Raw genomic sequence first — 25,857 nt, 5'->3', positions numbered from 1 at the left:
GTTCTAGCATCTGTTTTGTTTCTTCCTAATTAAAAGAGCATGTTTCTTTGTGCAGATTATATTCAAACACTTATGGAAAGCATGGTTAGCCTGTGCTGATAATAAGCAAAGACTATAACTTACGATCAGTGAGCTTTCTCACACTTACATGTAATGTAAAAGCAGCTTACTTGTATTTCCTAGATGATGATTAGTAAAGAAAATTACTGGATACAGCATACCTTGGATAGCAAGGATGGGTAACCTTCTTTCTGTTGAAAGCCGCATGTCAGCAGTGGGTGGGGCCAAAGCCAGCAGTGGGCAGGTCCAGAGCCAGAATTGGGTGGGTCACGCTTTTCTCTTTCCCCCATCTCCTTTTCTCTCTTTCTCAGGGTTGGCCCTTCCATTAAGCAGAGTGAGGCAGTCGCCTCGGGCGGCAGATGCTGTGAGGCGGAAGCAAGGTGTCAAGAGGACAGAACTGTGGGCCATATGGCTGGCCTGCACCCTCTAAGCTCACCTGCTACCTTCAGGTGTGGCTTGAACACCTTTATGTGTGGAGGATGCTGTCCCATTGCTACTGTCAATGACAGATTCAATGGCCAGTCCAGACAGCCTTTGTACATGGAATGGGAGGGGGTGCCATCTTGTCCTTTGCCTCAGGCAACAAAATGTATTGGGCCAGCCCTGCTCTTTCTGCTACCCTCTTTTCTCTCCCTTCCTCTTCATTCTTGCCCAGTGGGCTACCAGGAAAGGGACAGATGGCTCTTGCCAGAGGTCTGAACTGACTGCATGCAGAGGGCATTAGGCCTTATGGCCACAGGTTGCCCACTCCTGTTGCATGGGAGCAAGATCCGTTAATAAGGAAGTATGTGTGCTTTCCTGTTTTTATTTATTTATTTATTCGAGAGAGATGTGTGTGTGTGTGTGTGTGTGTGTGTGTGTATATATATATATATATATATATGCGCCAAGGAGCCCAAGTACATAATCTGCCTGCTGTCCATTTTATCCTCACAACAACCCTGTGAGGTAGGTTAGGCTGAGAATCAGTGACTGGCCCAAAGTTAACCGGTGAGCTCTTGTGGCTCAAATCTCAAATCTCCCCAGTCCCAGTTCAACACTCTAACCACTACACCACACTGGATAGAGAGACTTCTTTTTCAGACGATGTGGCAACTTATCTATTCACAGGTACAGGTACACAAACTTGTTAAACCTGCGCTAGCTCCCTTGCGATCCCTCACCAACCAGGCCCACTTGCTTTTCTTAGATTGTCTAGTCTCAGAGCCATTAACAGACAATCCATTCTTTTATTCTAGCTTTTCTTTGCAAACATGAGGGCTTGAAATTTAAGAAAAAGGAAAGATAGGATTCTGAGGAATTTTATGGATGTCTTGGATAGGAAACTGGAAGCCACATTCCACGGTTCGGAATCACAGCTATGCAGTGAAAGTAAATGGAAGGATATCACTCAAACATTTCGTACTAACTTACATTTGCAGGAGAAAATGTTGGAGTAGGTAATGCCATAACATGTTCTCTTTCTGCCCCACCTACCCCCCAGGCACTTTTGGCTGTCATGTTTTTATTTTTGAATTCATTGTAATGAATTAGGTAGGGATGTTGTCAAGGGCTCCTTGGAGGCCTCTCTCAGTCTAATCCAGTAGCCAAGTCCAGACACAGACGAAGGGATTCCTTTCAAAGCTTTATTCCTCTTTTACAACTTAACAACTCTACAGGTAGCAACTAGATCTGAGCAGCAGAGTACCTATGAACAGTTGGTCCCCGTTTGAAAGGGAATCACTGGCAGACCCCTGAACTTAAGGACTAGGGAGAGTCCCTCCCCTTTTCCCTTGGATCCTCTGGGCGCAGCCGTTGTTTGCGCACCAACCGGGCACTCCACCTCCTTTCCGCGCCCTCCATCTGGCGCCGCTCTCTGCGTCGGTGTCGCGCGTCCACCAAGTTTGCTATCCGCTCTCTGTTACTCCCTGGACTGCGATCTAAGCTAGGAATGTTGGTGGGAGGAATCTCTGTCAGCTGTTGGCCCTAGGAAAGAGGAGCGCGCTCCCCTCCCAGGAGCGACTGCTCTTCCTCAGAATCAGAACTACTCTGGGATTCTATGGGCTCAGTGTCCACCCTGACAGATGTACAGATTCCCCATCGTCTGTCCCGGTGGGGAATCTGGGGGTGGGGAGGCGATCCATTCCTCCCCCCCCTCCAGAATCCTCCGCGGGGATTCTGCGAAGCCACACCGGCTATAGGGCCGCTTACCTTGCCAGCCAGAGCCATTCGCCCCCTCTGCGCCAATCGCCTTTTCTTTTTTCCCCTTTTTTTAAAATGGCGATCGGCAGGATGTGCCCATAGACTTATACGCAAATAGAGCTGTGAATCTTGCGTATAAGTCTATGTGTCCATAGGCTTATATGCAGGATTCAGGGCTCTATTTTGTGTATAAGTCTATGGGCACATCCTGCCGATCATCATTAAAAAGCAAAAAAAAGAAATGGTGATCGGCGTGGAGGAGGTGAACAGCTCCAGTGGAAGAAGCAGCCAAGTGCCGTTCCACCTCCAATCCTCCTGGAGCGGAGGTAAGTGGTGCTAATCCATCGCGGATTCCTGAGGCTGGATTCCAAAGATTCATTTGAATCCATGGCAGATTTCTCTAACATCCCTAGAATTAGGTGGGATAGGGGTCAGGAAATAAATTCAAAGAATTCAATGAACTCCCCCCCCCCCCCGTGGAACTTCTTTTGCAGGGAAAAACACTTCAGCATCACAGTATTTCTAATGCAAGTGCATACATCTAACGAAAACAAGAACTACGTCATCAGGGAAATGGTCTTTATTTCCAAGCTCTGAGGGAGTCATAAAATAACATGTACATATTGTAGGATTTATCTTCATAGTGTCTTTTGGAAAACAACAATTACTAATGCCTTCATTATAGTATAGTAATCTAAGGGTAGCTTAGGATGCTTTTGCTTAAATACCAAGCATTCATCTTATTGTGTCATACTTGAATTGTAGCTTATTGAAAAGCATCCTTTCCGAAGTTGCATGTGCACATTAAAGAACATTTTGCATAACACATGTCACAATCTCATTTATCTCATTATTTTTAATTATATTTTTGTGTTTTTAATTTGAAAGCCACCTTGGATGGGGAGGGAGCTTTGGAGAGCCAATATATAAGGCACAAATTCTCAAAAAAGGGGCTGGGTGAGACTGGCAGGCACACGCCAGAGGACCTTTTCCTTTTCCACCCCTCCGTTGTGGAATGACCTGCTGGTTGAAATGCACCTGCTTACCTCTTTGAAGGTTTTTAAGCATTAAAGACTCTGTTATTCTGGCAGACCTTCCTTTTCTAGAACTCTTGTTCCATGTGCTGACTCTTGTATAGTGTTTTGAAGCCGTGTTGTTTTCGTTGCTGGATTTTTGTTAAATTGTTTTTTAACTTTGTACCAATGTGCGGATGACATGCAACTCTACCTCTCATTTAAAGCCTCGCCAAGTTTGGCTGTAGAAACCCTGTCTAAGTGTCTGGAGTCGGTGAGTGTCTGGATGGAAAGGACTAAGCTGAAACTGAACCCCAACAAAACCCAAGTACTTTTGGCAAGAGACAAGGGGAGGTTGGAGGATGTTGACCTGGTGTTCAATGGGGTGCGGCTGCCCCCAAAGGACCAGGTCCACAGTCTGGGGGTCATTTTAGGCTTCCAGCTGTCCATGAAGGCTCAAGTGTCTGCTGTAAGCCACGTGGTGCTGTTCCAACTCCATCTGATATGACGGCTGTGCCCATACCTCCCTAACTACTTGCTTCCATCAATAGTTCATGCCCTGGTCTCCTCTCGCCTAGACTACTGTACTGTGCTCTATGTGAGGTTACCCTTGAAGACAGTTCAGAAGTTGCAGCTGGTGCAGAAATGTGGTGGCCCGCCTGATTAAAGGCAGCTGTCGGTGAGACCACATCACTCCAGTATTGAAGGAGTTGCACGGGTTACCAGTTGTTTTCTGGGCTCAATTCAAGGTGTTGGCATTGACCTTTAACACCCTATATGGTTCCCACCCAGTCTATCTTAAGGAGCACCTCCAACAACTCCAAGGACGCCACTCAACGAGATCGGCCTCGGAAGGCCGTCTGTCTGTCCCATCAGCCAGGACAGTTAGGCTGGTGAGGACTGGGAGAGGGCCTTTTTTTCTGGTGGCCCCCACTCTGTGGAATTCCCTCCCTAGTCACCTCTGCCATGCCCCCTCCATGATGAGCTTCTGCCTGGCATTTAAAACCTGGCTGTTCAGGCAGGCGTTTGGGATGGGTTAGGATTTTTTAGAGCAGTGTTGTTTTGTTCAGTAGATTATGTAAATTTGTTGTATTTTGTGTTATTTGTATTGTATGCTGCCTAGGTGGCTGGGTAGCCAGCCAGATGGGTGGCTACTAAATCTAATAAATAAATAAATTTTGTACGCCACCTAGATTATTTGTATATAGGCAGGTAATAAATTGAATGGATGAATGAATGAATGAATGAATGAATGAATACATTCTGTATAGAGAATGTTCTTCATAATGTATGATATCCAAAAATAACATTATGGCTAATGCAGCATATTTCACTAAAATGGCTATTTTGGACATAAACTAGTTTGGAAGAGAGCCAGTGTGATGTAGTGGTTGGAGTCTTGAACTAGGTCTTGGGAGATCTCAGCCCCACTTGGCCATGAAACTCACAGGTAGGGATGGCGGAGAATTCCACCACAGACTCCAATGAGGCCAGAATCTAAGAATCCGCCCCCCCCCCCCCAGACTCCGTGGCAGAACGAAAGACTCACCTCTGCCACCTGGGGGAATCTGCACCGGCCGGATCCTACCTGCCGCCGTCTGTCCGCTGCCGCCTGTCCCGTCCACTGCTGCCTGTCTTCGGACGCAAATTTGCGTCCCTGCCTTTTGCCATGATAGGCTACGTAAAGATTTCTGTAGCCTATCACGGCAAAAGGCAGGGACGCAAATGGCGTCTGCTATGCCAGACGCCATTTGCGTGGCAGCGGCCAGAAGTCTGGTTGCGGACGGGCCCAGCTGGCGGCTCTGCGGACTCACTACAGAGCCGGCTGGGGAGGATTCTGGGGGGAGGAGCAGATCGCCTCCCCCCCCCGCGGACCCCGCAGCGGATGAGGGTGAGTACAATCCATACACTCCTACTCACGGGGTGACTTTGGGCCAATCACTGGCTCTCAGCTTAACCTACTTCACAGGGTTGTTGTGAGGATAAAATGGAGAGGAGGAGGATCATGTAAGCCAGCTTGGGCTCCTTGGAGACAAAGGTGGGATAGAAGTAATACATGAATCAACCATCAGGAAGTTCTCCTGTGTGCCCTTCCTTTGGAATGAATCGGAAGTGTAAAAGAGCCCTAGCACAGGCCTCTGATAGAGCTCCCATTCATTTGAAACTGGTGATCCTGCACAGCTCTCATTTATTTTGAAGGCACACCTGACCAAGTCCTTCCTGGTGGATTGGCCTTGCATGAACATCCAGAACATCCGTGTGGTTTCCATGTGCGATTTTCATGGGAATGCACAGGTGGGATCTAGTGCCTCAATAGAATAGCATTGGTCCACCCCGTGCCCCCGCCTTGTCCTAATCACCTATTGCACTTAGTCGCAGTGGGTAGGGTGGCCAAGGGTCCTCTTTTACAGAGGACTCTGCTCTGTTTGAAGTGCTGTCCTGTCCAATTCTGGTTGCTCATCCGCTGTCAGCACCTGGGCAGCAGGCACATGGGTCACCTGCTCACAATCTTCCACGCTATGGTGAGATGTACTGCTTTGCTCTTTAAATTATAAGAATTATTTCTAAATTTGCATCTATGCATATTAATTAGCATATGGCTATTTAATGCAAATCTCTGTCCTTTTTTGTTCTCTGTTTTGGGTGAAGGGTTTCCTCTTTTAGGGCAATTCATAAGCAGCCACCCTTGTTGTTGTTCAGTTGCTCAGTCGTGTCCGACTCTTCGTGACCCCATGGACCATAGCACGCCAGGCCTTCCTGTCCTCTCCTCTCTCCTGGAGTGTGCTCAAGTCCATATTCATTGCATCAGTGATGCTATCTATCCATCTCATCCTCTGTCGTCCCCTTCTCCTTTTGCCTTCAGTCGTTCCCAGCATCAGGGTCTTTTCCAGGGAGTTTTCTCTTTGCATTAGGTGGCCAAAGTATTTGAGCTTCAGCTTCAGTATCTGTCCTTCCAAAGAGCACTCAGGGTTGATTTCCTTTAGGATTGACTGATTTGACCTCCTTGCAGTCCAGGGAACTCGTAAGGGTCTTCTCCAGCACCACAGTTCAAAAGCATCGATTCTTCGGTGCTCAGCCTTCCTTATAGTCCAGCTCTCACAGCCATATGTTGCTACTGGGAAAACCATAGCTTTGATTATACGAACCTTTGTCAGCAAGGTGATGCCTCTGCTTCTTACTATGCTGTCTAGGTTTTAATTTCATGGCTACAGTCACTGTCTGTGGTGATCTTGGAGCCCAAGAAAATAATATCGGTCATTGCTTCCATTTCTTCCCCTTCTAAATGCCAGGAAGTGATGGGGCCAGATGCCATGATTTTAGTTTTTTTAATGTTGAGTTTCAAACCAGCTTTTGCACTGTCCACTTTCACCCTCAACAAGAGGCTCTTGAGATCCTCTTCGCTTTCTGCCATTAGGGTGGTATCGTCTGCGTATCTGAGGTTGATAATTCTCCCAGCAATCTTAATTCCGACCTGTGATTCATCCAACCCGGCATTTCTCATGATGTACTCTGCATATAAATTAAATAAACAGGCTGACAATATACAGCCTTGTCGTACTCCTTTCCCAATTTTGAACCAATCAGTTGTTCCATGTCTGGTTCTTACTGTTGCTTCTTGACCCTGGTACAGGTTTCTCAGGAGACAGGTAAGGTGGTCTGGTACTCCCATCTCTTGAAGAATTTGCCACAGTTTGTTGAGATCTACACAACTACTTCTGGTAGTTCTCGGTTCGCATACTGCTGAAGCCTAGCTTGTAGAATTTTGAGCATCACCTTGCTGGCATGTGAAATGAGCGCAATTGTACGGGAGTTTGAACACTCTTTGGCATTGCCCTTCTTTGGAATTGGAATGTAAACTGACCTTTTCCAGTCTTGTGGCCATTGTTGAGTGTTCCAAATTTGTTGGCATATTGAGTGCAGCACTTTAACAGCATCATCTTTTAGGATCTTAAATAGCTCAGTTGGAATACTGTCATCTCTGCTAGCTTCGTTGTTAGTAATGCTTCCTAAGGCCCACTTGACTTCACTTTCTAGAATGTCCGGCTCAAGTTCAGTGACCGCACTATCATGGCAATCAGGGACATTCAGATCTTTCCTGTATAGTTCTTCTGTGTATTCTTTCCACCTCTTCTTAATCTCATCTGCATCTGTTAGGTTCCTGCCTTCTTTGTCCTTTATCATGTCCGTCTTTGCACAAAACGTTCCCTTGAGATCTCCGATTTTCTTGAAGACCTCACTAGTATTTCCCATTCTGTTGTTTTCCTCGATTTCTTTGCATTGTTCATTTAAGCAGGCCTACTTGTCTCTCCTTGCTATTCTCTGGAACTCTGCATTCAGTTGGGTATATCTTCCCCTTTCTCCCTTACTTTTCGCTTCCCTTCTTTCCTCAGCTACTTGTAAAGCCTCATCAGACAGCCACTTGGCTTTCTTGCATTTTGTTTTCTTTGGGATGGATTGAGTTGCTGCCTCCTGAACAATGTTACGGACCTCCGTCCATAGTTCCTCAGGCACTGTGTCTATCAGATCTAATCCCTGAAATCTATTCCTCACCTCCACTGTATATTCATCAGGGATATGATTTAGGTCATACCTGAATGGTTTAGTGGTTTTCCCTACGTTCTTCAATTTAAGCCAAAATTTTGCAAGAAGCAGCTCATGATCTGAGCCACAGTCATCTCCAGGTCTTGTTTTTACTGACTGTATAGAGCTTCTCCATCTTTGGCTGCAAAGGACATAATCAATCTGATTTCGATATTGACCATCTGGTGATGTCCATGTGTAGAGTCGCTTCTTGTGCTGTTGGAAAAGAGTGTTTGCTATGATCAGCATGTTCTCTTGGCAAATTTTGTACACCAAGGCCATGCTTGCCTGTTATCGCAGTTATTTCTTGACTTCCTAGTTTAGCATTCCAATCCCCTATGATGAAGAGGACATCTTTTTTTGGTGTTAGTTCTAGAAGGTGTTGTAGGTCTTCATAGAACCAATCAACCTCAGCTTCTTTGGCTTCAGTGGTTGGGGCATAGACTTGAATTACTGTGAGGTTGAATGGTTTGCCTTGGATTCGTACTGAGATCATTCTATCGTTTTTGAGATTGTACACCAGTACTGCTTTTCCCACCCTTTTGTTGACTATGAGTACTACTCCATTTATTCTAAGGGGTTCTTGCCCACAGTAGTAGATGTAATGGTCACCTGAATTAAATTCACCCATGCTTGTCGGTTTTAGTTCGCTGATTCCCAAGATTCTTGCCATCTCATGTTTGACCCTCTCCAGCTTACCTTGATTCATTGATCTTACATTCCAGGTTCCTAAACAATATTGTTCTTTACAGCATCAGACTTCCTTTTCACCACCAGACACATCCACAGCTGAGTGTCCTTTAGGCTTTGGCCCAGCCGTTTCACTCTTTCTGGCGCTACTTGGAAATACCCTCTGCTCTTCCCCAGTAGTATATTGGACACCTTCCGACCTGAGGGTCTCATCTTCCAGCGTCATCTCTTTTAGCCTTGTGATACGTTCCATGGGGTTTTCTTGGTAAGAATACTGGAGTGGGTTGCCATTTCCTTCTCCAGCGGACCACATTTTGTCAGAACTCTCTGCCCTGACCCATCCATCTTGGGTGGCCCTGCACGGTATAGCTTATGCAGGGGCTTCACTGAGTTACGCAAGCCCCTTCGCCACAACAAGGCAGTGATACATGAAGGAGAAGCAGCCACCCTAAAACACCCTAAAGGCCTCAAGGATGCATGCAGCCTCTTCCATGCCCAGCTGTCCTGAATGTACTGCATAAAACTCACAATCTCTAACACCTCTGGTAAGCCCATCTAGATGGGCAAGAGTGGTGGCGAGGGAGGCTATAGTCTGCCCATGCCTCTGTGGCAAGGATATCATTGCAGCATGGCATCAGTGGCCTCTGAACAGCCTACTGCCTGTTTTGGACCCATTTCCAATCACACATAGCAGATTCCAGCATGATTTGAAATGGATCCTGAAAACAGACTCCTTCAGTTCACTTCTGGAATTAATTTTGGGTCATCCATTCTCCCCTCCCCACTGCTGCCAATGTTTGTGGAAACTTTATTGGTAAACCAGTACTTAGGACTGGGTGCATTTTATTGTTGCACGAGTGCAAGTCATGATATCCGGTCATGTAATGATATCTTGAGCTCCACCTGGGCACCAAAGGATGCAGCGCTGTAGCTCTAAATGTCTAGTTAACTATAGTCAAGGACGTTGCTATGACAAAATTGGCACAACACTGTTTCAACCCTCAGCTATGCGTATCTATTGAGTAGGAGTGTTAGGGCTCTAAAAATTAGCTGAATAATTATTGCTGAGGTACTTCTAATTATTATTTTGTGGCACAAGATCTCAGACAATGTTGCTACATCTCTGAGACAGGGGCCTGTCACTGCACTCAGGATTGGAGCACTATACTGCATAGAACTGCCTTCTCTCTCATAGAATCATAGAGTTGGAAGGGACCTTAAGCCTCTTCACAAGGCCACCTCATATGGGTTCCAACAGAGCAACTTCTAATAATACTTTATTACTGAGGTCTCCAACATGGCACCCATGGGCACAAAGCCCCCTTGGGTACTTTCAGCTGTGCTTGTGAAGCTCCCCACTCCCAGCTCCCTTCAGAAGTTAGGGCATCAGGTTCTCCTTCCTGTTCCTGAACCTGCCATTGATAGGCTGTTCTGTGGGCAAGAAGAGTAGCAAATACTTGGTTCCTGGCTTTGCCCAATCTTCTTCTGCCCACACAGCCTCTAATATTGTGTATATCAAGCTTTCCTAGCCCGAATATGCACATATTGAAATATGCACATTTTTAATGTCCTCCTTTTTTCTGTAAAAATAAACTCGGCAAAATGGTGGGCACTCGCAGATGGGTCTAGGTGAGTATGGGCAATGTCCGGGAGGGCGCAAGCGAGGCCAGAGGCTCGGCAGGTGTGGTCCAGGGGTGCAGGTGGGCATAGGGAGCCCAACAGACTCCTGGACCCAGTTGGGCATCCACGCCATCCCTACTTGCGACCTTAACAAGATCACATTTTTCCAGTAGTTTTCTAGCTGCACTAGCTGCCTGTCCATCTCTGGGGCTGATTCTTAGCGCTGGTATTAACATTCAAAGCCCTTAATGTCTTGGGGCCATCCCTGTGGAGCCCTACTTGTGCAAGTTAGCATAAGACTTCTCACAGTGCAGCACGACAGTGTAGCAGGGGTTGTTTTACACTGTGAGGCAAATGATAAATAAGTAAGATACAGGTTGTTGCATATACATTTTACTAGAGTATAAGAAGATCTTGAGAAAGTTCTTGTGCAAAGTCTTTATTAAACTACAAACTAAAAAAAAAAAGGCTCTGGATAAGGGATCACTTCTCTCACACAGCCCTCTTCCGCTAAGTTAGATGAACAGAAAAGGTTTTCCCCTAGCGGAAGCATACTGCTGGATCTAACCCTATATATTTCTATTTTTTTTTTAATATAATAGAAGTTATATTTTAGCCTCTTTCAAACATTATATGAACATATGGAGAGAGGATCGGGTCACACACAATTAAGGATGTCAGAAAAATCTGAAATAAATGAAAATGAGTTCAGATTTCTATGTATCCAACCTCCTTTTTCCAAGTCACGTGGATTCTGCAGGCTTGCAGACCAATGTTTCACTTTTGCGGGGACTGTACTAATTCCCATGAATGCTAATATGCACTTGTGCAGAAGGGCTAATCCACAGTAGTTAATATGACTTCGCACATTTGCTCAAGTGTACATTAGTACTACTGCAAATTAGCACAGGTAGAACGAAATTCTGGTTTAAAAAATCTGATTCCATCAGTGAGCAGATGATGGAATGAAAGATGCCTGACAATCCATGAAACACATACAGATGGATTGAACAAAATCCACACATCCTACACACAGCCAATCTCCATGTATTTGTATGAGAGTCACTATATATACAACTGTTCATGTCTCCTTGGAAAATACATGAATCCTCCCCCCACAAAGAAAGCCCTTCTTATATACAGTGATTCTGTGGGGGCTTTTTTTTTTTTTTTTAAATAGACCTTCTTATAGATTCATGGAGATTGGCCACGCACCATCCCCTGTCTCGCCACCATGTGTTCATATAATACACACAAGGGCTTTTGGCCTCCCCTTGTTTTAGAATCCTGTTGCTGGTATGATGTAAGCCATATAATATAAAAATTAAATACATAAAAGTAAGGCTGTCCTGAAAATCACTGAAGGTGGAATTTTCACTGAATGTGTGTGTGTGTGTGTGTGAGAGAGAGAGAGAGAGAGAGAATATTCAGGGCCCTGAAACTGGGGTGCAGTTTCAGGGATGCAATTATTCTAATTTGAAGTATTTTGTCAAGGGAGCAGCACTTACCATGGTGGTTTGGGTGCATAGCAATGGCTTCCCTCCCCCCATATCTTGGCTGTGAGGAGGAAAATGTAATTTCCGCCACCAGCTATGGTGGCAGCAAGAGCAGAGCCTTTTTGAGCATTTGAGCCAAGCTGCCTGCCTGCCCATGCCCCATGCAGAATGTTATGCAGTGTCATTTCAAGGGCATTCTGGGAGGGTAGGAATGGTGGCTGCTCAAAAGAGCTTCTGCTGTTGCCATCAGAGGCAACAACAAAACTAAATACCTACCCTAACCCCCAAAAGAAAAAAGCAGCCTCCACTTTCCCTTCCCGCCATGGCAAGCTTTCCCTGCCAATGCCAAAACATTTGAAATACATATGCCCCCTCCCTAATCAATGCCCCCTCCAGATTCACCGCTGCAGTCAGGGTGGCAGATTTAAGTGGTCCTTTGTTGTCCAATTCTAAATAAGTACGATTGTTATATTGGATATTGAGAGCTAAAAGCCCAGGGCTTTGAAAAGAATGTTCAACATACTTCTAAATACTTTTGAAATAACCTTCCATCTGTTCTCTAATTCTAGAAGGCCTTTAACATCGAAAAATGAAGCATTATAAAAGTATATTGTTTGCATAATTGACATTTTATTTCTCTTGTGTGATTTTCAAGGTTGAATAAAATGTGACACACAGCAGTGATTGATTGTGTTTAATCAAGAAAATGTTTACAGTGGTTAGTAAAACCAAAAACCAAGAAAGGTTAACTTTTCATACATGGATAGCAAAAGGAGATGGCAGATGCTAGTAACGTGTTTTGCATATCTAACGTTGTTTTTCAAGAGAAGCTTGTTTTTCTTGTACTGTTGTCCTAGTTTGTTTTTTTTCATATTCTACTCCCCCTCCTTCATTTTTACACACGAATTCTTACAAATCAGTGTATTGTTATAAGAGGTACTTTGGCTGGAGTCCTAAGCTCACTGCATGAACAGCATATGAAGGAAAGATCTCTGACACAATCCACTCCAATCCTGGGTCTCCCATACTGAAACTCATCCCTGGGGCTGTGCCCATAAGCTTTTTGTGCTGAGAGCATAAGTAGCTGGTGAGCTGAGGCCTTGGAGAGGAGAAGAGCAACTGGCTGTCACTCTCAGAGGAGAGGATAGGTCTCCCACTGAAGGTAATGGCTCTGCACATTGTAACATGCGCAGCATGCTCTACTCCTCTCTGAGTGCTAACAGGTGATGGAGGGGAGGGCTCAGTCGTTTCCTATAGGGGTCCTACACAAGGGGGACTCCATAAAACTCCATAGTCTGCCACTGAAAACCTTAAGCAAGGCAAGAAAGAGACTCATTCTTACCCTTCTATCCCAGGTCCAATTCACATGTATGCCAGTGCGGACAGTATGGTGCCTGTTTCTGCATGGTCAGGTCCTACACTGCACTGCTTGTATTTGTACGCAGGAACTGTGTGCATTATATTGATTCTTTTTATTTTACAAAATTTCTATACTGCCATTCCAACACAGATTGATCAAGGCAATTGCCACTGTGGAATAAAACAATGATAGTCAGCAACAGTGACAGACAATAGAGTTATGAGATGGGGCCTACAGTAACAAGATATAACAATGTAGCCTCATTCAAACTAAACTAAAAGCTCCTAGAGAGGATGTGGATACTTCCCAAAGTAGGACTACCATCCCAACTATACCGAAGCAGGAAATGGCAGTGAGCAGACAAAGAGCACATTCCATTTTTATAGCCTTATAAATAAGCCCAGAAAAGATACTCGGCTGCAAAAAGAAGAAGAAAGGAAAAGCAAGCATGCTGCTGGCAGAGGAGGGATGATGGACAGCTGCATTTCTGCATTGGGTGCAAGGAGGGGTCGTTTGGTTTGCTAGGTACAGAGGAGAAATGGAGTGCTCAGTCCCTCCTATTCCAGACCGCTCACTTGACTGCATGGAATTCCATGCGCTCGCCTACATGCAATTCCTTATCACCTATGGCTACCAGGCTAGTACTTAAATACAAGGCTGCATTTTTCTTTAGCCTGCAGTGTTCTGCCCACTTGAACTCAGTGGAGCTTACTGATTAGACACATACAGTATTACACCATTAGTGTGTTTTATGCTTTCTTTTTGCTACTGTCATTTAAGAGTGGTGACTGTGTTCTGTTGCTCTTGCTAATTAAAAAAAAAAACGTTTTGAAAAGTCACTGAGTGGAGTTGGGTTGTCTCCCTCCCCTCCTTAGCACTGAGGGGAAGTCTCATTAGCAATAAATGTGGAAACCCTCCTCTGCATGGCCAGCCCTCCTGTGCAGAGAATGAAATGATCTGCTTTGGGCAGCATCGTGGTGGGGGATGGGGATAGATGAAGGCATTAATTGGTTCTGATTGGTGCAGCAGGAGTTTTTAAAGTGTTGGCCCGTGGTGGGGGGGGAGTTGCAACTGGGGCCTCTGCTTCAGGCAGCAAAATGTCTTGGGCCAGCACTGTTCCTCTATACAGTTTTGATGGCTAAGTTCTATGACTGGATAACTCCATGACTGGCTTTGCTAGATATATGGCTGCAGAGAACCCTCAGGCCCCTTCTTCATTCCTATAGAGTGAGCTCCCCAGTTTGGCATCTGGGTTAGATTCAAAAGGGTCATTTTCTCTTGTAGGCCCGGTCCATCCCTTCAAAATTTGGCATTGTTGATTGTGCACTGACCCCCATCATCTGGGCTTCCACACACCTGCTGGTACATGGAGTCCATGTGGTAGGAGTGAGCCCTACAGAAAATCACTGTTGTACATGAATGTTGCCTTGTTGATCGTGATTCCTCTTCAGAGGAGAGTTGCAGACTTAGAAATCAGCCAGATCCATAAAATAGTGATAATGTGAAGGGTGTACTAACACCATATGAGTCCTGCACATGATTAGGATGGCTGAGGAGCTATCAGGATAGGACGCATTCCCATGCCCAGCATCTGCAATAGCTGTTTCCATATTCAGAGTGAGTGCACTGGCCTTTACTTTCAAAGCGAAAGGCTGGATATTTGGCAAAGAAGGGCATCAGTTTTTTGGACAAGAAATGGTCATGTATGCTCCACATGTAGGAACAGTGAATGGAGCATCACAATAAAAAACACACACAAAGTGAATGAGAGTTGGAATTAGCAGCATTTGCATGGTGCTTCCACCAATTGGAAGATGTCCAACATACTACAAAGAAAGAGAAAATGGTTGAATGACCTTGAGTGGTGGAACTGAAGCCAGAAAGAACAGCAACATTATTTTAACGTTGATAAAAACAAGGGCAACTACAATTGCAAAGAAGATAATTCGGAGACATATTTCAGTGCAATAATTATAAAGCAGCCGAATATAAACCCCTTGAGGCAACCTACTTTTGCTCAGACCGACTTGTATTGTAGGCTAAACTGGATCTATACACATTTAAATGCCATCATTCTGCTTTAAGTGGTGTGAATAGTTGTAAGTGTCTATAAAAAATAGAAAGATTGGTTAACAGGAAGTACATTAAGAACCAAGTTATTTGCAAATTAAGCCACTCTCTTAACTGTACATATGTCAGTAATCCAATTAAACATTTGTCTCCTTCTTCTTCTTGCCTTCCCTTATTGAAAACAAAGGCCTTTGGACAGCACTGTCAATCATTATTATCCCCACCTGGAAGGTTTAAACCAAATCTTTGAAATAATTTTGCTATGAACACAAACCTACTCCTCCCTCATATGCACATAATGAAGCTACACAAGACACTGGCTTTTGTTGCTGTCAGATAACAGACAATAACATACTTCTACGAAATCAGAATTTGCTCCAGCAAATAAACTATAGTAGGTGGCAGATTTATTAGCCATTGTGCCTCACTCAATTTGAGACAGATACTGAGGTGCAATGGCAAAAGACGAATGCTATAGCAAACACAATAGAGACATGTAGCCTAAATGTTAACCCTAAATGTTAACAATGTTTTTGTGGTATAATAGTAGGCTACATCTGACTTAGGGTGCAGTCCTTTTGAATTAGTTGGCAGCCTCTGGAGTCCTCGCCTCCGTGCTCCAGCTTTCCTGCAGTTTCAGCTAGATGACCGATTTTGGCTGTCTAGCTATGGCTTTGGGGAGGGTGGGGGGAAGGAGACCACACGGCTCATAGGAAGCTGCATAATGTGGCTTCTGCAGTCTTCTTCCCACCCTAGCCCCAGGACCACTCCCTTTTCCTCACTCCGTTTCCAAGTGCAGAGATGTAGCCAGTGCAGACGGAACCGCACTGGCTATGAGGGGGCAGGAAAGAGGGAGGGGGTGGGAAGTGTGGTTTCCGAGAACTGCATTCGGAGCCCTGGCTCTGACCTTGGTTCCCAGAAACCGAAAAATCCTACGGCCCTTGACAGTGTCTAGTGGCCATGGGATTGCTCCCTCCATTATATGTATGGACTGTTATCAGTTGAAGATAAGAGTTTGTGTGTAGCAGGACCAGCTCTAAACCAAAGACATCTAAAGGGAGGAACATCTTCAGCGCCCGCTCTGCTTGTTCAACTTTTGAACACTTTCTTTTTCACTGAATAGCCCATTTTATGACTTTGAATGCACAACATGTATGTGTCAGGGTTGGATCTGAGCCCATAGAGTCCCAAAGCAGCTCTGATTCTGAGGAAGAGAGGCAACTTGTGGGGGAGGAACTCTCTCAGACTTCAGAGGCGCAGCTGGAGGGGGAGCCCCCCCTTCTCACATCTCTGGGAGTGACAGCGAAGAGCGAACCAGGTGTGGAATGGGAAGGACGACCTGAGCTTCTAGACGTGAGGCGCAGACGCAGGCACAAGCGAGAGATCGCAGGGGCCGAGCTTTGGCGCTCAGCCCAATTGGCTCGACGTCAACAGCTGCACTCAGAAGCATCACGGGAGAGGGGGAGATCTTCCCCTCCCACCCCTTAAGTTCAGAGAGTTGCCGCCCTTTTCCCAAACGGAGATCAACTGACATACTTTCCCTTTGAACCCCTAGATGGCTGTTCCTTTTTAGTTTCTCTGAGTCTCTAGTAATTAGGATCTATATGCCTCATTAGGGTAAATGGAATTAAAGTCTTGGGAAGCAGCCCTTTTTGTCTGAGTGTTGATCTGGCTATTGGGGAATTCAGTAGGCCACAGAGGAATCCTGACAGTGCATGATTGCATGATTAATCCCTTTTTTTGTACGTGCACTGTTGTAAACTTCCCCACAAATCATTTTAAAGAAGTTAACACAGTCCTGGCTATGTATGTCAGTACTGCCAGTTTTAAGTGTAGGTGAAGTGTTTCTGTTATTGGTTTCAGCTGCTGAGTGGGGAGTTGATAGCCAAGTACCCCATGACCCCAATGCTCCCCAAACCTTGTACCACAGACAGGAGCCTGTGTCTCCTGACCCTAAATCTGCTCAGGTGTGCATGTATGTATGACTGTGTGCAGTAACCAGGTTGGAGAAGGCTGGTTTAGAGGAAGGGAAGTGTGTAATCAGTGGATCCAAAAGGTCATGACATGCGAGAGGGTAGCTGTAAGTCTCTCACATTTCTATGCAGAGTTCAAATATGTTCAAGACAAGAACAACTCCCGTGACTGGTAATAATACCATTTCTCTGGCTATGCTAATTTTAATACCTAAAGAGATGCAATGACTTCCTGTGCTTCTGGGTTGCTGCCAATTTCCCATGTATCTCCCAAGTGGTAGCTTCTACAAACTATTTTGTGTGTATATTAAAAGATTTAAAGGTGCTTTGCACATTACATTTTTCTTACATGGAGATGGTTTTTGAGCAGGAAATGCAGTTGTACTTAAAAAAAAAATGGGAATGGGGGCACAGACAATTTTCAAACAGATTTTCCTAAATCCAATTTGCTTGCAGACGTTCAACTTTATATTCTCCTAATTTGAATTCTGCCCCCACCCAGCATTCCAGTTATAGCTGCTGTTGAGTTTAGGAGTTTAAAAGGATTAGCTGTTAAAACGTTGAATGTGGGGAATTGATATCTGACATGATTGTCTTACATGTCTCAAGATTTATGGAACTGGGGGCATTAGGTGCTCCTCCGATTTCAGGTCAGCTATGCTAAAATATCATTTGTCCAATGCCTCTTAACCCCCAATTCGTTCAACATTCGTTATACTTGACCATTGTTGTTGTTGTTGTTCAGTCGTTCAGTTGTGTCTGACTCTTCGTGACCCCATGGACCATAGCACGCCAGGCCTTCCTGTCCTGCGCTCTCTCCCGGAGCGTGCTCAAGTTCATATTCATTGCATCGGTGATGCTATCTAGTCATCTCATACTTGACCATAGTCACTTTTTAAATTCCCAAGACTGCTGTATGCTGCAGTTACAACAACAAAACAGGATCACTAGACGTTTGTAGGGAACAGGGATTTGAAAGTGAACACATAGCAATATATGCAGAAGGAATTATTCAGGGATACAGCATTGTATAAACCAATACTTATCTTTTCAGATTGTCATCGCCAGCATCATGTGCAGCTATAATAAAGACGATTGGACTGAACTTTCAAAAATGGCTGAGGTAATGGGCTCTTAATATGCTTTCTCTTCCTATTTTCTCTCTCTTTCCCATTTTACTTTTTTATTCCATGAGAGAGACTGAAAAAGAAAAGAAATTCAAATGAAAAACGAGAGTTTAAAACATATCCATTATTGCTTGTTTGTTCTGTATTTTCATTAAAATGATAGAAATGTAAATTAAATGAATCTATTCCATAGAAATGGTCTCCTGGACTTTGCACTCTACCTAAAAATTCTTCAGCCTTTGAATCACTACACTTTTTATTTGCATTTTAAGCAACCTGCATATTATGACGGATGCCCTGATAAAATTTAATTCTACCTTTGAGAACCTAACTTGATCTTACTTTGCCTTCAGGCACTCTAGTTTGACAGCACCAGAAGAAATTTTGAATATAAAACTCTTGAATATTTAAAGTATAAAAGGCTCGTTTAATGCTGTTCTGGTTCTAATACAGATTTGCAACAACAACAAAAAGCAGCAGTAAAGCCACATAATAGCAGTTTGTTGGTTTTCCTGTAATATAAATACCATCTTGCACAAATGAAAACATCTCGGTCAGAGACCTGGAATTTGTAGCTTTTTTTTTTTAAGGCAACCTTTAAAATACAGCTGTGTCTGGGATGAGCAAGAAATACTTAATGTAAGACAGTAATTTATTGGTGCTGCAATATAAGAGAGGTTGCAATTCTAACCATTTTCCTGAAATAAGGAACATTTTTCCTGGACTGTACCACTGTAGGATGCAGGTGGAGTTTGCATGTTTGAATGCTTCCATATGCACAGGGGGGAAAATTCCTTGCAATCAAAAACCAGTATATGATGAGTTCAGCCAAGAGTTCTTGTTGATGTTTTTTCTATGAGCAGGAGGGATTTTTTTTAATAGAGCGGCATCAAAATATGGAATCCCCTATCTGCAGTATGAAATGGTACAGTCCAGGGAGTCAGTGATACCATCTGAATGTGCACACAGGCCCTATTCCCCTGAACTCAGTGGGACCTGCTTCGAAATAATCATGCATAGGATTAGATTGTGCATCTAAATCAGGGGTAGGCAACATGTTGCTCATGGGCACAAATGTGCCACTAGACCTTCCTTGGTGCCCGCAAGGACATCCTAGTCCTCCCAATTTTTATTTTAAAAATATTTAGTATTTTATTACTGGCAGCTGAGATTGCATCAAAGCAAAGTGGGAGCCTCTAGCTGCTTCCATCTCAATTTCCCACGAATGCCTCTGGGCAGGTTATTTGTCCTTTGTGACCAGCCATGCCCACCCATGACAGCCATTTAATGGTTGAGCCCGGGGTCAGTTTCTCAAATTTCCAAATCTGCCCATGGGCCCAAAAGTTGCTAACCCCTGATCTAAATATTTTAATGCAAAACAGTACAAACCTAGGTGTGTCTACTCAGAGGTAAGTGCCATTCTGTTCAGTGGAGCTTAGTCCCGGGTAAGTGAGTATAGGATTGTAGCATAAGAGACGATAAGAGAGGATCTTTATTTTTCAAATCACCATAGAAGGTTTTAAAACACTTTGGCTGGTATCCTGGCCACCTTTTATATGCACCTTGGTTTTGTTGATTTCAAAGCGGGGTGATTCATATGTGTGATTTTACTCTGTGGAGAACTACAGCATTTGTGAGCAAACGTAGTCTGTTCCTCATTTTGCTTTCCATTAAGAAAGAACAATGCCAGATATGATCCTACAAGATACGTTTTTTACTACCGTTATGCAACACAGGAGAGAGAGAGAGAGAGAGAGAGATTTCTGTATCTTTGTGCTATTTGCAGTTTTGCAATAATTGTGGCAAAGGTGTGGAGGAATCAAGGGGGTGGCCTTGCTTGCTTTTCTCTAACAGCTTTGGAAAACAAAAGAGAGGAGGCAATGCATGAAAGAACTAACCATAGCAATGTGGGTTGGTAACATTCACCATGAACATTTAATATTGGATTACATGACAATGAATCACATCACCTTGATTTACACGTGTTTTTTCTCCATTCCAAAATATTCTGATTCCAAAAAAGCTTATCTACCTTGATTGAAAGATTAAATGATGGTTTGCATGTCAAGAGAGAATCACCCAAGATCAAACACAGAGATTTTGTATAACCTGATATACAATCTGTTTCAATGGCAGAAGCCCACAGTTCCAAATAATCATGTTTCAATGGCAGAAGTTCAGCTCCAAATTTGTTATCGTTGTTTATTTATTCAGTCGCTTCTGACTCTTTATGATGTCATGGACCAGCCCACGCCAGAACTTCCTGTCAGCCGTCACCACCCCCAGCTCCCCCAAAGTCGAGTCTGTCACCTCCAGAATATCATCCATGCATCCTGCCCTTGGTCGGCCCCTCTTCCTTTTGCCTTTCACTCTCCCAAGCATCAGCATCTTCTCCAGGGTATCCTGTCTTCTCATTATGTGGCCAAAGTACTTCAGTTTTGCCTTTAATATCATTCCCTCAAGTGAGCAGTCTGGCTTTATTTCCTGGGGTATGGACTGGTTTGATCTTTTTGCAGTCCAAGGCACTCTCAGAATTTTCCTCCAGCACCACAGTTCAAAAGCATCTATCTTCCTTCGCTCAGCCTTCCTTATGGTCCAGCTCTCGCAGCCATAGGTTACTATGGGGAATACCATTGCTTTAACTATGCAAACCTGTGTTGTCAGTGTGATGTCTCTGCTCTTCACTATTTTATCAAGATTTGTCATTGCTCTCCTCCCAAGAAGTAAACATCTTCTGATTTCCTGGCTGCAGTCAGCATCTGCAGTAATCTTTGCACCTAGAAAGACAAAGTCTGTCACTGCCTCCACGTTTTCTCCTTCTATTTGCCAGTTATCAATCAAGCTGGTTGCCATAATCTTGGGGTTTTTTTTTGAGGTTTAACTGCAACCCAGCTTTTGCACTTTCTTCTTTCACCTTCGTCATGAGGTTCCTCAGCTCCTCCTCACTTTCAGCCATCAAAGTGGTATCATCTGCATATCTGAGATTGTTAATGTTTCTTCCAGCGATTTTAACTCCAGCCTTGGCTTCATCAAGCCCAGCACGTCGCATGATGTGTTCTGCATACAGGTTGAATAGGTAGGGTGAGAGCATACAACCCTGCCGTACTCCTTTCCCAATCTTAAACCAGTCCGTTGTTCCGTGGTCTGTTCTTACCATTGTTACTTGGTCGTTATACAGATTCCTCAGGAGGCAGACAAGATGACTTGGTATCCCCATACCACAAAGAACTTGCCACAATTTGTTATGATCCACACAGTCAAAGGCTTTAGAATAGTCAATGAAACAGAAATAGATGTTTTTCTGAAACTCCCTGGCTTTCTCCGTTATCCAGCGGATATTGGCAATTTGGTCTCTAGTTCCTCTGCCTTTTCTAAACCCAGCTTGTATATCTGGCAATTCTCGTTCCATGAATTGCTGGGGTCTATCTTGCAAGATCTTGAGCATTACCTTACGGGCATGTGAAATCAGTGCCACTGTTCAATAGTTTGAACATTCTTTGGTGCTTCCCTTTTTTGGTATGGGGATATAAGTTGATTTGGTCATATTGAAAGATCAAGCATTGCAGATGCATGTGTGAACAAACCCTTGGATTGCAAACCTTTTATTATTATTTTTCAAGTGAAACAAAAATAGGCTAACCTATTATAGAATAATCTGAAAGATTTAAACAAGTATATTTTAATATCACACAGAAAGGAATCAGACCATAAATCCTTAAAGAAATGAAGTGAAATATTAGTAATAGTTTTGCTTTGTCATCTCCAGCACCGACATTGTCTCAATGGAGGGACACCCCTCTGTTTTTCAGATTACATATGACTATCCCTGAGGAACCATCTCACTGGTTCTATGCACTGGACCCAATCCATATTGAGAGTGTGCAGCCCCTAAAGCTATGCCTGCATAGCTCCAGTTAGATAGACCTGAAAATTAATGACCTAATGTCCAGCACCTAAACAGCTGGTCAGCTTTGTTCAGAATACATAACCAGAGCTAAGTACACACAGCCTTGACTGATGGATCAAGCTGGGGAATTGTACATTTAACATTCATTTTCAGGAGTATTTCTCCATGTGCATGGAATGGCTCTTGCTAGATCAGGGCAAATGTGTGACCATTGATCTCAGCCTATGTACTAGTTTTCATGCAAAGGCACAAGTCTCTTTGCTTCAAAACAGGTTTACTTTAAAAGCAGGTTGTCTTTTGCTGATAACATTATTGTAGGTATTAGGAGATATGAAAATGGAAATCGCCACAACAAATGTCTGATAACGTACTGCTGAATCTTGTTCTCCCCCTGCTGAAAGCGGAAATCCCCACCCCACCCCAGCTGTTGGAGGAACCTGTTCACTGCTGCATCCATAATACTGTGGTGCTGTCCAAAGGCAGAATTCAATACTGCCAATCTGCTAGTGGAGCTGGCCGCTGATTCTGGTCCGTGCACAGCTAGCCCTGCCAATTCTGTTCCGCAGCCGGATCCTACCACTCGAGGAACAGCAATTATCACATCTGGGGCAACCTGAAACAAGTGGATATGCTTGTTTCTGGTCATTCAGGACTTGCCCCTGGAAGTGCTAAACTGGACTGCAAGCAGCAGTAGGGGCTGCTTGCGGAATGGGATTGCAGAGGGCTGGCTGTGCACAAATCCGAATCAGCAGCCAGCTCTGCTAGCAGATGGGTGTCATTGGATTCTGCCCCAAGTTCTTCTTTTGAGACAAATGGAGAACATACTTTGTAAGATTCTGCTTTAGTATTTTAGCACTGGCCATGACAAATTTTCCTGTCAATTCCATCTGGCCCTCACACCTTTAGAAATGGAAGTTTTGCTGCATTTAAATACATAATGTATCTCTCTTTTTAAAAAAAATCTGATTAAAATCATAGCACGAAATCACTCCTAACTTTCCAAACTCTCAACATTGCCTCCTATGTTATAGGCCTACAAGAAGAACATTTTTAAAAGTTAAACAACTCACTGCCAAATACTTGTGACCTTCCAAGGTGCATAAGCCCTAGAGGGTATGTAGTCTGGTCTCCACAGGAGGCCAGCCCATGTACACTAAAGGTCAACTTGTCATGGAAGTAAATAACAAAAATAACAACAACCCCACATGCATAGGTTGTGAAGCTCAACAGGAAGGGGAAGGCTTGAGGAAAATGATGGATCACATTTTTCATGATTGGTCTCTTCAGAGTTTCTGAACCATGGCACACAGCAGGAAAAAGTCACTCCTGTCACTCAGAAATAACAAAATGCAAACCAAATTCTAATTTTGCCTAAGTAATAAAGATGAGCACAGACTGTTCCTGCCTTGCTAAGTCAGAATGAGTGTGTAATATTGAGTGCAAATCAGCAAAGTTATTTTTACCCTTGACCCTTAAAACACTTGCTCTTATTGAAACAGCCCTGACTTTTATAGGGTGAGAACTACTGCAAAACCGCCCAACAAATTCACAGCTAGGTTTGCTATTAATTTAAGTTAAATTTTGATATCTACTGATCAAGGTGACCAGGTACAAGAGAGACTAGAGCTCCTCTATCTTCAGTGATTGTGTAGACTTCAACAGTGTAGCTTTTCTCACTCCTGCTTGGACCTTCAAAAATTCTCTCTTCCCCTTCCCTTGAAATGTCCTGTCTTCCATTGCACTGGTTGATCCTAGTTTTAGAATTTAATTAAGGGAAATTCTACAAGAATGTCTGGTCTTGTGGATGTGTTTTGTGAGTGGAGCACAGTATCGCAAACCATTTGGTTCTCGTGTTCCCAGGGTTAGCATTGGCACCATAGAGGGGTAGTACCCAGTTCTGCAACAGACTCCAAACTGGACATGATATATGCTGGCTTACTTATCAGATCACTGCTCTCATTGAGTAGAATGCTCATGGTGACTAGTGCAATAAGACATAAGCATGAGTTGACATTGCACTGGCCTTAAGTACAACCCAGGGTTTAGACTCCCCTTCCCTCTTTTCCTTTGGCCTGAATCCAGTAAGTCATTTGTCATCAGACAACACATAAAGTACTCAGGAAAGATGCAGCAGTGACTTCTATGAGGAAGATACAATAAGGATGAAGAATTCTCTCTCATGGAATCCGCTGTTGTGTCTTCCTTGTGTAGTCTCAACCAGTGAGGCTGGTGGCTCTGATTTCAGTGGGGCTGTGAATCCATTCTGGGTTTCAGTCAGAACCAGCCAGAACACTAAAGGAGTGCTCCAAGGTGCTGAACCTATTTTGGGGATAGGTTTCAGCACCTTGGACAGCACATGTGAAACCCGGAATGGATTCACAGCCCCAACGAAACAGAAGCCACCAGCCTTCACCGGTCTTAACCCAAGTTATATCTATGTATTATTTACAAGAGGAGACCATTTCACTAGCAATTATTTACACACTGGATATAGCACTGGAATATGCTTCCACGGTGCCCATCGAGGAAGGGTATGGCTGCCTCCATCTTTAGATGCCTCCATCTTTAGCAATTGGAAATGGCAGTGCAGGTCCTCCTCTTTTTCAGGTAGATGCATAGGAAGATGCCTTATACCAGACCAGGCTATTGTCCATCTAGTCCAGTATGACCTTTTCTGACTGGCAGTAGCTCTCCAGGGTCTCGGGCAGAGGTCTTCCCCATCACTTCCTACTTAGTCCTTTTAATGGGACATGGGACCATCTGCATGCAAAGCATGTGGTCTGCCACTAAATTATAGCCCCTCCCTTATGGTAACCTGCTACAGGGCCAAAGTACATGAGAGATTAATTGCATGTAAGGTGCACAGTTTTTTAAAAAATAAAATAAAGAGCCACCACAGCCCAGCCACCCACAGTAGGATTGGGACCATGGGAGGAGAGGTTTAACCCAGCCCCACTGCTGTTGTTCCGACAAATATCTCTGCCCCCAAAGCTGCTATTAGCCGTGGGAGTGAAGCTTCCATTCAAATGGAAAGTTCCCTCTGGGATTAACAACAGCTTTGGGGGGCAGGTGATCTGTGTCAGGACCATGGTGAGGGGAAAGGGTTAAACCCACTCCCAATGTGTCATGGTCCCAATCCTGATTCCCCCACCCTACCCCAAGATGGCTATTTAAAGTTACTAAAACCCTGTGCTTTAATGCATACCTGCAATTAAAGTCACTTCTATTTTGGCCCACATATATAGTATCCTTGGGAGAATAGATGAGTAGCTTGAGGGAAAAGATTTATCTCTGGCTCCAGCGATTAGATACTCCCAAAGTATTTTGAAGGTTCAAACCTGGACCCAAGAAGCTGTTGTGACTTAAATACTCAGATTTCTGATTGCTGCTGTCTGTGTTAAAAGTGTCCTTTAAAAACATACATCATGAACTGAGGCCTTCCAGTGAATGACCTGAGGCTCTTTAATTGGGATGAGGTGGGTAAAGTTTTACTTCTGCCCTCTCCTTCCTATGAAGTTATCAGCACCTGAGCAGAAATGCTAAGTTGTCCAGGCTAGACCTGTTTTAATGGTGTCTTCATCTGAAGATAATGGATTTTGTTTCAACCACAGGTTTCCTGAAGTCTGCATCATAATTCTCTAGAAATCACCACGTTTCTCTTGCTGAGTGTTGAATAAAGATCTTCAGGGCATGGCTCGTTTAATCATGATAGACCCATTATTCCTTCATAATTCATACCAATAGGGAAACTGTTCAGATAAAATAAGACCTCTTTCCTG

At 44.0% G+C, this 25,857-nt stretch overlaps 1 protein-coding gene across 8 annotated transcripts in view; it reads left to right on the top strand.

The window, feature by feature from the left end:
* The window catches only part of DPYD (dihydropyrimidine dehydrogenase), a 761,638-nt gene that overhangs the window by 505,888 nt on the left and 229,893 nt on the right, over positions 1-25,857 (top strand). For all 8 annotated transcript variants that reach the window (XM_084851877.1, XM_084851875.1, XM_084851880.1 and 5 more), the window contains one exon: positions 18,099-18,167. In XM_084851877.1, coding sequence (XP_084708003.1) covers positions 18,099-18,167 — 69 coding nt within the window. The remainder of the gene's footprint in view (positions 1-18,098; positions 18,168-25,857) is intronic.

This window comes from Heloderma suspectum, chromosome 4 (assembly GCF_057233095.1).
Source record: "Heloderma suspectum isolate Gila_16-S chromosome 4, 16-S_ref, whole genome shotgun sequence".
Lineage (NCBI taxonomy): Eukaryota > Metazoa > Chordata > Lepidosauria > Squamata > Helodermatidae > Heloderma > Heloderma suspectum.
This window is presented reverse-complemented; position numbering and strand designations above follow the sequence as displayed.